At 38.7% G+C, this 16,932-nt stretch overlaps 1 protein-coding gene across 1 annotated transcript in view; it reads right to left on the bottom strand.

The window, feature by feature from the left end:
• LOC101401682 (ADP-ribose glycohydrolase MACROD2) overlaps positions 1-16,932 on the bottom strand; it is a 776,405-nt gene that overhangs the window by 156,238 nt on the left and 603,235 nt on the right. The window contains exon 4 of the mRNA XM_087445636.1: positions 15,918-15,999. Coding sequence (XP_087301762.1) covers positions 15,918-15,939 — 22 coding nt within the window. The 5' untranslated portion in view covers positions 15,940-15,999. The remainder of the gene's footprint in view (positions 1-15,917; positions 16,000-16,932) is intronic.

Below are 16,932 nucleotides of genomic sequence, written 5' to 3'. Positions count from 1 at the left end.
CCACCAGTTACACCATTCCCATCTAACTCCCCTCCTCTCGTTTCTCAGTGTAACTCCCTTCTACTGCTCAAGGATGTGTACTTCCTCTGCACTCTAGACGACATATTTGCTTTTTTCAACTTTTGACGTTGTGATCTCTCTCCTTAAATATTCCTCACATCTAGTGCATGCCAAATCCTGTCCTGCCTCCCTGTTTCTTCCTCTCCCCTCATATTATTGAAACCCAAATTCAGACTACCAGTGCCATTTGCAGTCCCTATTTTGTGGTTTCCTAACTGTTCCTCTCCTTCCCACTCCTGACTCCAATTCCTTTTATATGTGTAGCTGCCAAATCAATCTTAAAATACAGCTCTGATCTGGTTCACAACTGTTCAGTGACTCCTCTCTGCCTAATGAGGAATGTCTAGACTTTTTGAGGTAACGCTCAAGGCCAACAGTATCTGGTTCCAACCACTTTTCTCAGTTTCACCACCCCTGTTCCACTCATGCTACCACCTACACAGATGACAACGCATGGCTCTTCTCTATTTTCTCAAGGGCTCTTTTAGTTTCCTCTACCTGCCTCAGTCCTAGAAGCAAAGATCTTCTTCATCTCTATTCACACTTATCATTCCTGGCCAAGCCAATGTGCCATAACATCTGCTTGACCCAAGTTTGAATGAAGAGTGTTTTCTTTGGTGTACCTTATTTATTTTGACTGCCTTCTGAGTATGACCTTTAAGGATCTTTGGGCTTAGGTCTGCATACTGGCTCCTCCACCCACCCATTCACTAGGCATGTGATCTTGAAGAAGTTGCCTAACCTTCCTGAGTTTCGGGTTTATCAGCTATAAAGTGAGATAATAATAATGTCTCCTGCATAGAGTTGTTGTAATGATTAAATAATATAATGCCACATAAAACACTAGGACAGGGGGCTGGCCCCGTGGCTTAGCGGTTAAGTGCGTGCGCTCCGCTGCTGGCAGCCCGGGTTCGGATCCCGGGCGCGCACCGACGCACTGCTTGTCCGGCCATGCTGAGGCTGCGTCCCACATACAGCAACTAGAAGGATGTGCAACTATGACACAACTATCTACTGGGGCTTTGGGGAGAAAAAGGGGGAAAAAAATGAGGAGGATTGGCACGGATGTTAGCTCAGGGCTGATCTTCCTCACACACAAAAAAAAAACAAAAAAACCCCCACTAGGACAGCTACTGAAATGTTCATTAAGTGCTAAATATTAACTATTATTACCATCAAATCCCACAGTCTAGTTACTTGTTAATGTATCTGTCTTCTACACACCCATCTCTAGATCACAAATTCTGCAAAGATAAAGACCGTGTCTTATGTTCCTTTGTATTCCCTGACACCAAATGCAATTCATTTTATACACTAGAATCAATAAAAAAAATTCTGCTGAATAAATTTCCGTTATTTCCTATCTATCTCCGACATATCAGGACAAACTATATGATGGTATACAAACAATGAGGACTCAGTAAAGATTTGCAACTTCTTCCTGGATGTGTGCTCTATAATTTAGTCATTTCTTATCCAAATTTATTAATATGGAATTCTTCTAAGTGTTAATTATTAATGAAGATTAGAGATACATTAATCAGTGGAAATGGAAATGCATTTAATTCGAGGTTTTAGAAAGGTAATTCTTTTACTTTTTATTTTTTATTTTTTTTTTAATTTTTTGTTTATTGCAGTAACATTGGTTTATAACATTGTATAAATTTAGAAAGGTAATTCTTGATGGCCATAGTTAACATTTAAATAAGTAAAGTTTCTTCTAGTCAAGTATGTTAGAAACATTAGTGATAGTCTATATAATTTCTTTCTTTCTTTCTTTCTATGAATGCAATTTTGGGAGGAAGAATATCAATTTTTTTAGAAATATAATTTTCTAACGAAATGATTATCAAAATGTTACAAAGTAAATTCTTCACAGATTCTTCTCTGAACTTGATATATTTAAACAGAATTTTCTTTTCTAGAACCATCTAAAATCTCTATGACAACAGACTTTCTGGGATCTCAGAGGTGGGCAGAAAAGAGTCTCCATAGTTTCCAGGGAAAGATAAAGGAAGAGTCAAAGATCTCTTTGCTGGTCACCCACGTATCCATTTGTCCATCTGGTAAACACTCATTGGTAGCGTATTGTGTACAAGGCTTTGTGTTTGGGGCAATAGAAAACACCAAGATGAATCAGACACTTAAGCAGTTGTCTAGAAACTTATCATTAGTGAGGAAACAAAGACACGCAGATAAATTCGAATGTATGGTAGAGAGTAGCCAGTGCCATTACAAAAGGTGTCAGAGAAGTGACAGATGCTTCCGATCAGGCTACTAGGAAGGGTTCGCGGAAAATGTGACATTAGAACTGACATTTGAACTTTATAGACTACTGATAGCATCATCCTCAGAATGACTGGCATATATTGAAGGATCAGACTTGGTGTTATTATTCATTTGTTCATTCATTTCACTCATTCACTCATTTATTCATATAGTGGTTAAGAATATATCCAGGATCTAGATTCAGACTGCTGGGGTTTACTTCCAGGCCCAACTATATGTAACTGTGCAGTCTTGGGCAAATTATGTAAACCTATACCTCAGCTTCCTCATCTGGAAAATAGGAATAATAAAAGTACCAACCTTCTAGAGCTGGTAATATGTGTAAAGTGCTTACATAGAATGAGCATTCAATAAATACTGGCTATTACTGTTATAATGTCATTATTATTACGACTTTTACTACTTAAACAACCATCTATTGACTAACATCATGTGCCAGAACTATGCAAGGCCCTGAAGATACAGGTTGACAATCTCTTCCCTCAAAGAACTCACAAAAAAGTCAATGGTATAGAAAAGTAAAACAACAATCAGAAGAAGTACATCACATGCTGCTTAATCATGGGGATACCTCCGAGAAATGGGTACTTAGGTCATTTCGTCCTTGTAGGACCATCATAGAGTGTATTGAAGGGCAACAAAATGTGTCTCTCTAACATGAGGATTATTTTAGGCTGATTATTTTCAAGAAACAAAAGACTCAGACAGTTTTTCTTCTTACCTCCCTCTTAACTGCCTAAAAGAATTCAGATAAAAACACCTGTCTCAGGACAAGAGCTATTACAGTAGCATAACATGAACTAGGTGGTAGGCAAGGAGCAACCTAGAAAAAACCTGTTTGTTCGGCTCCCCTCTGTGTTCTGTTTCTGTGTGGCCAAATAAACTCCTGTGTCCCAAACATTTGCTCCTTTTCACCTATCTGTGAATTGGCCTCCTTTCCTTTGAAGTCCCTGACTCTCCCCACCCCCAACATCTCCTTTTGCCTTTAGCTGAGGATAATATTTAAGATGAGGGTTTCAGCCATTTTGGAGAGTTACTCAGTTTTCCTGGGTTTCTCCCACGTATACATTTTATTAAAATTTGTTTGTTTTTCTCCTGTTAATCTGTCTCATGTCAATTTAATTCTTAGACCAACCAGAAGAACCTAGAAGGGTAGAGGAAAATTTTTTCCTCCCCTACAATACTTACACAAACCTATATGGTATAGCCTACTATACATCTAGGCTATATAGCGCTAATCTTATGGGACCACCATTGTATATGCAGTCTGTCATTGACTGAAATGTTATTATGTGGTGCATGACTGTAACAGATTCTTGGATGCAGTTAAGCAGAGGTTCTACCAGGAAACAGATATGAGGCAAATAAGTCAGGGAGAAGGTCTATAAAGGCTTTTCAGAAGAGATGAGGCTTAACCTGAGTCCCAAAGGGTGAGTTGGAGTTAGCTAGGGGAAAAGAAAGGCTACGGTACATTCCTAGCAGATGTGGGTGCACTGCCTACACCTCCTTGTTCCTTGAAGCTTCAGTGCTTTGCCAGCCTGACTTCCAGCCACCAGATCCCGGGTCTTTTTGCCTGAGGGCTTTCTCTGGGTTGCTGGAGCGCACTCAAGAAATATCAGGGAATTAACACCCCCCAGAGGGCAGTGTTTCACAAACAACTGATGGGATTTATATATAAGTACTCCAGCTCCCTTGCTTCTCAGGTGAGCTAATTCAGAAGCACATTCTACGCTGTCTCCCAGAGTCTCCTCCTCCCCAACTATGGGATTGGAGCCCCAGTGGTCCAGCAATAACGGGCTTGTAATTGAACTTACTGCCTTCCTTCTCTTCCCTGTCTTGCTTTCCCACTCCCCTGCTGGTGTTTCCCGGGATCACCCTCCAAATAAATGACTTCCACTTAAATTCTTGTTTCAAGGTCTGCTTCTGGAGGGATTCAAACTAAGACAAAGGCAATCACGCTAACTAGAGGGAAAAGCAGCTGTGAAAACGCACGGATATGAACCGTCACGATGCTTTTAAGGAAATGAAACTAGCTCTGAATGGCTGAAGGGAGGAGTTATAGGAGGAACTATGGATAAAGTGATCTGTTCTGGCTAGATAATGAAGGATCTTCCATGCCGGGTATGATGGTTAATTTTATGTATCAACGTGACTGGGCCATGGAGTGCCCAGACATTTGTCGAACATTATTCTGGGTGTGTTTGTGAGGATGTTTCTAAATGAAATTAACGTTTGAGTTGGTAGACTGAATAAAGCAGATTGTTTTCCCTAATGTGAGTGGGCCTCATCCAATAAGTTTAAGGCTGACCTTCTCGAAAGTACGAGGGAACTCCTGCCAGACTACATTTGTGTCGGGACATCAGATTTTTCCTGCCTTTGGACTCAAACTGAGACATTGGCTCTTCCTGAGTCTCAAGCCTGCAGACATTTGGACTGAAACTACACCATGGCTCTCCTGGTTCTTAGGTCTTCAGACTCTTACTGGGACTACACCATCAGTACTCGTGGGTCTCCAGTTTGCCAACTGCAGATCTTAGGATCTGTCAACCTTCATAATTGAGTAAGCCAATTCCTTATAATATATGAACACTCACACACACACCACACACACTATTGTTTCTATTTCTCTGGAGAATCCTGATTAATACATTAGGTAGAAGCATTTAAACTTTATCCTGAAAATTACAGGGTGACTAAACAACTTTAAGCAGAGAATGACACACCACATTTTGAGAGAGAACATTTTTTCATGAAAGAAATTTACTAAAAAACTATAAAATACATGCGTTAATATTTTGGTATTATTTGTACTAAAATCAAGCACAGAGTATTTTTGGTCTGCAAAGTACCTAATGTGCCGTTACTTATTAATGAAATCCACTTTAGTGCAACATTATTCTATATAATGTGCTCACTTGAGCCATATTTATGCAGCAAATTTCTAGCAAGAATTTCTTTCTAACAAAACCAAGAACCAAAAAACAATATATAAAAGAAGATGATCGCCTATGGAGACAGGGAGTTATGCCATTCAAAATTTGGAAGCAGTTAGGAGACTGATGGAACGTGGGCACAGAGCCGCTGCCCTTTTTAACAGTTCTTTAAGCATCATACTTCTTTGTTAGAGGACAAAAATGAAATAAAAGGTTCTTAGCCAAAGTGATACAAATACCGTTTCAAAATAGAGAGCAATCCATCAGATGATATTGTTCTGTGTGTTCAGAATGCCAATTCCAGAAAATTCCGTTTCCTTCCTAGGCAGAGACCAGCCAGTGCCTAAGGCTCCATTTCATCTTACGGGGCCTCTTTGATGTTAATTTCATAATGGATGCTGTTTTTATTCACTGCATCACTCTCTGTCAGATTACTCTAAATTCTGCACAAAAAGTAGAAATGTGACTAAAGTTCTTATTTTTATCAAAAACAAGTGTGAAAACCAACTAGTTTCCTGTGAATAACCAGTCTCGAGTAACATCTAGCTTTACACGCTTCAGAAACTTCTTCATAACGAAGTATCTATCTAACCTACATTGAAGTCTATAATATCTACTTCACCTTCTTTAATGGGAGACTGAGTTAATGTTAAAGATTGTTATTCTTAATCATGATACCTGTCTTCAGTGAAGCATCTCATTTACCAATAACAAATAGTCCCACACTTCTTTGAAAAACAAAATATACCATGGATTTTGCAATAACTTAAGATTTGTTTTACCCCTTTATCTAGAGTTCCCATAATCAATGCAGTCGTTTGGGGAAATAAAAAGAATAAAAATAAACAAACAAACAGATTACAAAACCCCACAGAACTTTAGTCTAAAGTGTGGTCTCTGAAGCAGTGTCATTATCACCTAGGAACTTGTTAGAAATGCAAATTCTCAGTTCCACTAAAGATCTATCGAATCAGAAGCTGGGAGGGGTGGACAGCACTCTGTGTTTTAACAAGCCTTCCAGGTGATGCTCATGCAAGCTGAAGTTTGAGAACCACTGGTCTAAAGTACTGATATTTGTGTCCTGGAGGAGAATCTTTCAAAAACAGTAGTGTCCCACTTTTTGGATATCCAAGCTGAGCTGACTTGTGATGTCTAACCAAAGCTAATGCTGGTGAGGGATGCCCTCACCACATGGTTGCTGGGACCGAGGAACAGTTATTCTCTTCTTAAGATATTTTGTGCTTTCTTCTGTGCTTGATGTCACCCAGCTACCATGCAGCTGGATAGCATGTTATTGCGGTCCAAGGCCAGGACCCTTAGACTGGCTAAGAGACATGTACATGGATGGAAACTAGCTTTAAAGAGGACTGTGGGCCGCATGGAAAAAGGACTGTGTTATGAAGGAGAAAGTTACCATTATGGGCTATTAAGGCATCATCTCCACTCCCAAGGGAAAAAAAGGTCAGACACCTGAAATAGATCATACAATTCCCTTGTCAAAATTTCAGACATCCACACAAGTGGGGAGGTCTGTCAAGCAGAACAATTACAATGATCTTGTTGTGGCTTTTATTTCATGTGCTCCCAAGTCCTCTCTCTTAAGGCTGAATTTCTTCCCACAGACTTCTGTATTCCTTATCATTTTAATATTTCATCACCAAGGGCTTCTAGGAGCAATTTACATTTGCAGAGAAAGGAAATATTATCAGTAAAAATAAAGTGCTCCAAGCTTTTCAGGATTTCCATGAAATAGGGAAGATGTTGGTATCCTCATGGTTTCTTGTGAAACTTGACAAAGCAGAAATTTTAAGCAAAGAATGACTGATGAATGGGAAGTTGCAGAGCAGGGCTCCTGCCATTAAGTCGAAAACTTGGACTCACTGAATTGAACAAATTGCTAAATCCACTTTCTGCAAGGTAATTGATAGGGCTAGGAGAAATTTAAAAAAAAAAAAAGTTTGTTTTTCTTTTTTCCAACTGGTTGTTGGCCAAGAGGAGCACTCAGATCTCATTAATTTATAAATAAATCAATAAATAAAAGGTACTGCTTAGAAAACTGCATGGTTCTGGCTTGGCCAATGGGGCACACGATGGTACCAATTACTGAGATATGGGATTCAGGAGGAGAAGGATGGGGTGGCGGAGATTGTGAATTTAGTTTTAGACGTGTTGAGTTAGGGATGCCCGAGGGACTCCAAGCTGGAGACGGTCTGTGCATAGGTGAGTATACTAGAGGGCTGGCAGGAAAAAAAGTAGAAGACAGAGTGGTCAACAGGATAACGGCTGCCCAGTTAAGTAAGATGAGGGCTTGTGATCAAATATGTGCTGGTTTCAGTAACCATGCTCCACAAATCAAGGAGGTTCTGATAACCTCAGCAAGGACAGCTGTGTTAGCAGGGTGGTGATAATCACATGCTGTGGATTATGGAATGAACAGTTAGTGAAGGACACAGACAGTTTTTCCAAGATACGTAGCTGAGAGCAGAAGTTAGGCCCATATGTAAAGTGGAACAAAGGTTGGAGGATTTCATGTACTCTATTGTTTATTTTTATCTTTATTCTTACTTGTGTCATATTAGGAATTATTTCATTCATCTACTATTCCTTAAAAGGCTTTTTTTTTTCCCTGCCTTTGCCTCAATGTTTTCAGCTAAAGAACAGAAACTAGTCTACCCAGAGTGTTTGACGGGTCTTTCAAAAGCACCCTGCAGGGGTCTCCGTATAGAGGCCTGCAGCATGCTCCCTGCTCCAAGCAGTATTTTGCCTGTCTTTGTTTTATCAGAACTTACTAATGAGATCAAACTCTGCTTAGTCAAGGCTTGTGTCCCCAGGTCTTTATTTGTTCTGTTATCAGCATTTGCCACACACACTGCACATTCCTCACTTTTGAAGGGACAGATTGCTCTCTGTCTATGCCTGCTGCTTGTTCTTGCGTTCAGGGTGCTTGGTTACAGCAACACTTCACTGGATTTTCATTGAAGGCAAAATGTGTCTGTAGCTTTCAAGGCCCATCAAGTGGAAATGGTTAGCACCCATTTCCTAAGAAGGCAGTCAACTCATTTATGTCACATTACAGAGAACATGTCTTGTATAATTCTAAACATCAATATGATCCATACATTAAAAGTGTACAAATGTGCACAAATGTGCCAAGTCCCTGTAAATGTTCATAATTAAGGAAAACTCTGAATTCTTTCACTCTGTAGTTTTTTCTATACAATGTGCCATTTGGGAAAAAAACATACAATTCAGACTAGGTAAGCAGTTTTTCTTATGCTTCTCTTACTTATTCAAAGACAATAGTGAATTAGCTTATTAGCACTACTATAACAAATTTCCACACATTTAGTGGCTTAAAACAACACAAATTTATCTTACAGTTTTGTAGGTCTGAAGTCTGACATGGGTCTAATTGGGCTAAAATCGAGATGTTGACAGTGCTGCATTCCTTTCTGAAGACTCCAGGGGAGAATCTGCTTCCTTGCCTTTCTAGCTACTAGAGGCCACCCCTACTCCTTAGATTGTGACCCCCTTTTTCCATCTTCAAAGCTAATGTTGCATCTGTCTCAACATCCTTCCATAGCCATGTCTCCCAATGACTCTCTTCTTCTGCCTCCCTCTTCCAATTTTTAAGGACTCTTGTGATTACATTAGGCCCATCCAGATAATCCAGGATAACATCCCTATCTTAAGGTCAGCTAGTTAGCAACTTTGATTCCATCTGCAATCTTATTTCCCCTTTGTAATGTAACCTAACATATTCACAGCTCTTCACTGGTCACTGGTTGCCTTTTTCAGATCTTTACCACCCCTGTCACCAGTACTGCCTTCCAGCTTTGTCTTGCAGTCATTGTGTCGACATGGCAAGAGGTAAGAAAATCTTAGCAGATCATGACACCCTGTGCTTCATTATTGTTCTTGGAAAACTGATGACTGATGAGCAGGTAAGAAGAGGAAGGAAAGAGGACATGTGGATGTGCCATGTGGCTGGAGGCACACTAGCTTTTCAGAGCTCTAGCACTATTACTGCAAGTAGACAAGTGTAGCTTTTTTAGCAGATGAAAGTCTAGCTTCAAACAATTGTCCATATTTTTAGGATTTCTGTGAGAAGAAGCATTGCACAGTGGAAATGCTTTGAGGTCAGAAATACTCAAGCATGTGACGTTGAGCAATTCGCTGAGCTGTCTTCAGCCTCTGTTCACTACCATCCCAATAAAAACTAATGGTGGACCTATGCCATAGCGTTATTGTTGGAAGGCCAGTCTCTAAGTCAGGACTGAATTAATCCTTCTTAAATATAGGATCTATCATGTTAATCTTCCACTCAAGGACTTACTCTTAGCCCCAGCTGCTTCTTACATGGTGATGAGTGTTAACATTTCTCAGTCAGGGATTCACAAATTGGATACAAGCATCCTACTTATTTCATAAATTCTCCCATCTGAACTGCCCTTCTTCCTCTATGTCACTTAGACAACACTTGGCATCACTTCTCTGCTCCTGCTAATCTTTTAAAGATCACTGCAAGTGCCACATTCTTCATTGAAACTTACTCCAAGCACCTTGGTCCTCAAACATGTTTGCCTCTAAATTCCTAAGTACTATGACCACACCAATGCTATACTTGATTATTTGCTAATATTGTCTTCCAACTGTTCTGCAAAATACTTGCCTCTCAGGCATATTATAGATCTATATCTTAAATGTAGCAGTGATCAAAGCCTTGGGCTTTGACAGTAGGCATATAATAAATTATTTGTTGATTGATAGACAGAAAGATAATGAATGAGAGTGGATGAAAAAAACTTACAAAATCAGTGAGAAGAGGGGATGCAGAAAAGGTAATGTGAATAGTTTCTCTTGTTAGCTTTTAAGGAGTAGATCCAGGTAAAAGTTTTAAAAATATCATGCCCATTTGTCAGAGGATAGAATTAAAAATTTTTTTTGGAGAAATATTCTTCTCTTACTATAGAAGGTGAAAACTATATGAAAAGAAGTGCTATACCCTCATCTAGCTATGTTAACAATACTTATGGTTTGGGGAAAAAATTGACTTTTTACATGAGACTTTGGTTAAATAGTGTTTTAGCTGAAGCTCATGGTAGTTTATTTACGGTAATAAAAATAATCTTCTATATATTAGAAATTCTCCAGATTATGGAAGTGCAATGGAATGTTAAAAATGGCCTCTGTTTTAAACAAACTTACCTTTATATTGGTGAGACAAGACAAAGAGGTCAAAAAATAAACCATAATATAAAAATAAAGCTATCTATTAGATAAATTTTCTGTCTACAGCACATCTTTGTCTTAGCGACAAGTGGCAGATTTGGGATGAGCACGTCTGCATCCTGGAATCATTTTCCTATCTTAGTTTTCTTAGCTAGTTATTATGCAAAAGACATATAATAATTATATTTAACTGTTAATAAGTTGACACAAGTATTGTGTATAAGCTATATAAATTTCCTAGCTGGAAAAAAGCAGGCAAATTTCATTGCTTCCAAAGTTAGAAAATATGGATGAAGTTTTTAATCATAGGTGTTTTCATTGTGAATGAATCAGTTGAGCTTGGATACTGGTAGGGGGTTGAAGATTTCTAAAATCCAAACATATTTGTGAACTCACAAGGTAATTTTATCAACCAGTGGTAACTAAACCAGTGGTCAGTGATGAAAGTGAAACTTTTAGCCAAAGAAACAATAAGCTTTACTTGAGGTATGTTGAGAGAATAATTGGTGAATTTGTTCTTCCTTGATCTGTATATTAGACTTTACCTCCACACTTATTCATTAGGTGTATAAATCCTGTCTGATACTTAATCATATTTTCAGAGACTAATACACTAGAGTCATGGGCAGCAATAGATGAATGATACCAGGAGTGGGTTGGAGCCAGGAGAACAAAGCAGTTGGGCTCTGGGTAACATGGTTAATAGAGGTAAACACATAGAAATCTGTGGATACAGAGTAAATGGAGAAAGGGCAAACCCAGAAGTCTAGACAAGGAGGGGATCATGAATCCAGAAAACCAGAGGTTGGGCTGAGGGCACAGGTTCCAAATTCAGCTAGACAGGTAAGTTTGGGTAAGACATCAGCAGGCATAACCCTATGAAATAAATGCAATCCCAGGGCAAAGTCTGCCTCAGTGGCCTCAATGGTAAGAGAAGGATGGTTACCGTAGACCAGAGCTTTTTAACCTCTGTAATGTTGACATTTGTAGGTGGATAATTCTTTGTTGTGGGAAGCTGTTCTGTGCATTGTAGGATGTTTAGCAGCATCCCTGGCCTCCATCTGCTAGAGGTCCTTAGCCAGTCCCCTTCCCCAGTTGTGAAAATCAAAAATATCTCAAAATGTCCCCTGAAGGGCAAAATCATCCCTAGCTGAGAACCACTGCAGTAAACAAATGTAGGCTTTCCCTAAAGTGAGTGAGGAAGGCGGTTTGCCCACGACGTCTTTCAAGTTTCCAACATCAGGATTCTTTGATATAGTTCCAAAACTGTAAATTTGACATTGTTATTGTGAGGAAAATTAATATCCCTAAATTCTCTATTAGGACCTAGACTCTAATAAAAAAAATTGACTTCCATATTCCAAATCAATGAAGACTACACACAATAAATCCTACACACTAAAAAATACAAACTTTTTATGTAAAGAACAAAGAGATTTCTGAGTTGAATCACACAAATATTATTTGCTGTAGTATATAACTATATACTATAAACTATAAATTGTTTGCAACCAAAGTGTATGGTAATTTCATAAAGCTGCCACACTAGGCTTCCAAATAATACATCTGGAAGGAAAAAGTCCAATGTGCTTCATCCACAGCAAGATATAAAACTTATGGGAAAAAAAAGTCATTGCTCATTTCTTTCCTTTGATGTTCCTATAGGATTTCCATGACAGGCCCTGTTAGGGGCTGAGTTGCGTCCCCAAAACTACATATATTGAAGTCCTAACCCTCAGTACCTCAGAATGTGACTATATTTGGAGATATGGTCTTTAAGTAACTAATTAAGTTAAAATGACATTATTAGAGTGGGCCCTAATCTAACACGACTGGTGTCCTTATAAGAAGAGAAGATTAGGACACAGACACCTCAGAGGGAAGACCACATGAAGACACAGAGAAAAGGTGGCCATCTACAAGCCAAGGAGAGAGACCTCAGAAGAAACTAACCCTGCTGACACCTAGATCCTGGACTTCTAACCTCCAAAATTATGAGAAAATAAATTTCAGTTGTTTGAGCCACCCAGTCTGTGGTACTTTGTTACAGCAGCCCTAGCAAATGGATACAGGCACGTTTCCATCTTCCCCTGTGGTCATGCTGTAAGGTCATGCTGTAAGCTTGTGGCTTTCTGGTGACCACTTTCCTGCTCATCTGCAGGTAACAGCACCACACTGCCTGGATGATTTGGATGGAATTTGATTTTGAGATCCATGATAAAGTACCAATTTGACTCATATTAGAAAAGTTTCCATAGGACATTTATAGGTATTGGAAGAAAGAGAAGCATGGCAGCTTTGAAAAATAATGGGCAGCAGATGAAATTAGGAGTGAGACTTTGTCAGTGTTCCAAATGCATCCTAGAAGTTGAACTCATCTGTCTCTGAAGACGCCCTGAGGAGAAACTAATCTATTATCACTTGTGCCATGACAGATGCCATTCTCAATTTTAAAATATAGCTCTGTTACTTCCTAGCTGTATGCCTCACTTTTCTCAGATACGTATCATTTTCCATATCTAAAATATATGGTTAATACAGTGCCACTTTCTTAGAGTTATCATGAAGATTAACTGATTTACCCTTTGTATCTGACTGATAGAAAGCAATCCATAAATGTTACCAATTATTCCTATCATTAATATTAGGTGGTAGTGGGGCTGGCCCGGTGGTGCAGCAGTTAAGTGCACATGCTCTGCTTCGGTGGCCCGAGGTTCACAGGTTCGGATTCTGGGCACGCAGTGACGCACTGCTTGTCAAGCCATGCTGTGGTGGCATCCCATATAAAGTAGAGGAAGATGGGCACAGATGTTAGCCTAGGGCCAGTCTTCCTTAGCAAAAAAGAGGAGGATGGGCATCGGATATTAGCTCAGGGCTGATCTTCCTCACACACACACAAAAAATTAGGTGGTAGTTATGCATGTGTTATATCTTGAATACGATCTTTTATAGTCTAACTTGTATTATTTTCTCGTACATTTTGTCTCAGATACCTGATTATGAAATTTAAAGACATGGGATTCAAGTACCCTGAAATGAAGAGATTAACATAAAAATGACTTTTTTCCCTAGATTATTATCATTATTGCATTGGGAAGGGTTAAGAAGACTAGTTAGAGATACACTTAATAAGTCTGTCTAGAGGGAATATATGGAAAGTCAGGAAAATTATATTCCAATCAAAGATGGTATGGTTATGAGTTAACCACAAATTCAGATTATGGACACATAATATATATCATCTATATTAACAGTTACATACTCCATCAGACGTCATCTTTATTTCATATTGCATATGTAGAATTTACAAATGGCTGATGCCTCAGCATTGCAGAAATACTCAACAATTTTGGAGGATTTTGACATTTAGTTTAAAAATGTACTTGCTGTTATAAATATGCTCTGGAAATAATTTCTTGAACATACCATGATTCAAAGCTTTGATGTGAAACTGAAAATGATTTTATTATTATTTTACTTGCTCAAGTACTAAGATGCATTTTGGATTTATTTAGAGTAGCAATTTTTCAAACAATAATTTATTGGTATAGTTATAAATACATTCTGCACCACTAAAACTGGCCCATTTTAAAAAACTTGTAGTATGATTTTTGGCCTTGATCATTATAAATATCTGATGCTGGATAGATTTGTTTTGATATCAATGGATCATATTTATGAAATTATATTTTATCATATATTAGAGTGAAAACAAGTTTTAATTTTAGAAGACATGAAAATAAATATTATGTCATCATTTCTAAACATCTCAAGAAGTCCAAAATTTATAAAATCTTATAAAATATGCTGTGATATTGACAAGAAATGAGAATATTTGCATCACACACCATGGCAAGTCACATTTTTACATGAATGAACACTTTCTTTTAAGAATGCTTAAAAACAAAGAAATGCAGGCACAATCAGCTCACTGTGGTTACATGAGAAATAACAAGAAAAGATGAAACAAGGAGATTGAAACAGAGAAAAAAGCCATCAGATTATGGAGAGAAGAATTTATTGAATTCAACTTATATCAACAGCTACTTATTAAATAGTTATTATGTGCTTTACCCTCTGTAAAACACCGAGTTGCTCAAAAAATGGAGAAAGATGAAAAAAGGAGAGGGAGGAGGAAAAGGAAGAAGAGAAGGAAAAGGAGGAAAAAAAGACCATAATCACAGTCCTCTTCTTCATCACACGGGAGTCTTTCTGAATTTACGTTGTGTTCCAGTTAGAGAAACACTGTAGTTCAACTCCCAAATTAAGTACACTTAGCAGATTCACCTTTCAATTGTAAAATTAGAGAGAAGTACTTCAAATTACCCAGAAGAACTTAGTCCACCTTGAATATGAGCCCAGGGTTGAACATCTCTGGCAGTTTTGTGTAGCTGTTCCTGACAGCTACCCGCGTCCTACTGTGACCTGCAGGCAAGGCATCCTCCTTGTTGTGTGGCTCTCATAGACTGCGTGAGGGCGCATGTGCGGCAGCACCCTCCAATCTCCTTCCTACCCGCCGGAATCACCAGCTACCTGAAAAGCCACTTCAAACGGATGTGAAAACCTCAAAAGAAAGCTGTCTAAAAGGCAGGCACCAACAATGCTCACAGTGCTTGAAATTTCCTGGAAGCCATTCTTACCATGGCTGAGGAAAGGGCTTTAAGCATTGTGACTTTAATGGCACCATAAAAATAACAAGGTATTAAACAAGCCTTCCCAGGCTAGAAGAGGGACAGTGGGGGGATATATTCAAATTACCTAATCCAACTAATGGCACATTGAATTGATGTAAATCCGTTACTCAAGGTTCTTTAATAACTCTGAAGTTTTCTCTACATTCTCAAAAGAACTGTGAAATAGGATGAATGACTACCTTTCTCATATTGCCCTAGAAGTGCTGCTATCTTCATTGCAATTTGGGCCGAGAAAATTGTACGGAATAGGGATGGAATGCAGGAACAGTTTGAATTCTGGCTACAAGTATAAATGGGCTCCTAACAATTTCCAACAACTGTGTTTAACATGGTGGATGTAGGCACAGGCCTAGACAATTTACGAGTGTGGGGAGGAAATCACAGATCATGCAATTTAGGGCCAGAGGAAAAGTCTTTAGAAATCATCTTATCCAGCCCCTCACCTTTGATATGAGGAACTGAGACTCAAAAGATGAAGTGACTTCCCCAAGACAACACGATGACCTCATGGGACAGAGAGGTCTAGGGCCTAGAATTCCTATCACCTCCTTGACCTCTTAAAAAGTATGACACAAGTTGCCAGGGGTGACTGGTGTAGGGAGATCACATTTGTGACAGTCCTTAAGATGCGAAATGAAACAGAAATACTATAGGCGATGCCTCCACTTCTTCAATCCTCAATTGTAAGGAAACAAATTGCTTTACTCACCTACAGGGAAAAACTCGCTCATCTTCTTTTTGTAGATTTTGAAGTCGACTTCTAAGAAGACACAGAAGATGATCCGATCCACCTGGAGGTAAACAATAAACACTCAAAGTGAAAGGAAATATGGTGACTGCCGTCCCAGAACATGGTCTGGGAACATAAAACAAATGAAAAACCTACAGATTTTTGGTGCTATACTGCTAACTACTTGACAGCACTGAGTGAAGTTCAAGTGAGTGTGTATGTGTGTGTGTGTACCCTTTATGTAAATAAACCCTGGGCTCTTTGGTGGAAAGATGCTATATAAATCAAATAAGAAATAGTAAGTGACAATAAGCCACTTTGTAGCAAGCTATAAATAATATCTGAGATTCCGACAGGATACCTAGACTTTATGTCCTATAAAACAGCCACACGAGAGGAGAGGTGTACAGTGGAACGACAATAAAGTATGTCAGTAAACAAAGAGCTGTTTGTCCTACCCTTGTTAGACAAATATACTTATCAAACCTGTTCGTATGTGAACATGATCTAAAAAGCTTCTTGCAGTTTAATTTGCATGAAGTCACTTGCTTTTAGCTTAACATACTCAGAAATGCAACAGAAGTAAAATATAATGAGCTGATAGTGACATGAGGTCAATATAACTTTAATCTGATAGATATTATTGAATAAGTAAATGCCACCTCAAAGGTAAAATGTGTGTGCAGTCCCTTTTTTGTTTTTCGAGAGAGCTTCTGCATGTAAGGAGTTTCTTTGAGACACTGAGAGAGTAATATGGCAAACAGAGAAGAGAGATGGAGTACGCATAATAGCTCACGTATATCTGATATTAAATCAGTGACTCAATTTCATGTCTTGAGAATGAACACCCCTTTAGTTCCTTTATTTTAACAACGTACAAAAAGTTAGAAATTACTGAATCCATCAAACTGCAACTGGTAATTGAATAGAACATCAAGTGAGGCGTTTCTGATGGCAGGGAATGGAAGCAGGGTGTGCATGTGGCAGGGGCCGA

Source organism: Ceratotherium simum, chromosome 21 (genome assembly GCF_057802395.1).
Source record: "Ceratotherium simum simum isolate JZ-2026a chromosome 21, ASM5780239v1, whole genome shotgun sequence".
Lineage (NCBI taxonomy): Eukaryota > Metazoa > Chordata > Mammalia > Perissodactyla > Rhinocerotidae > Ceratotherium > Ceratotherium simum.
This window is presented reverse-complemented; position numbering and strand designations above follow the sequence as displayed.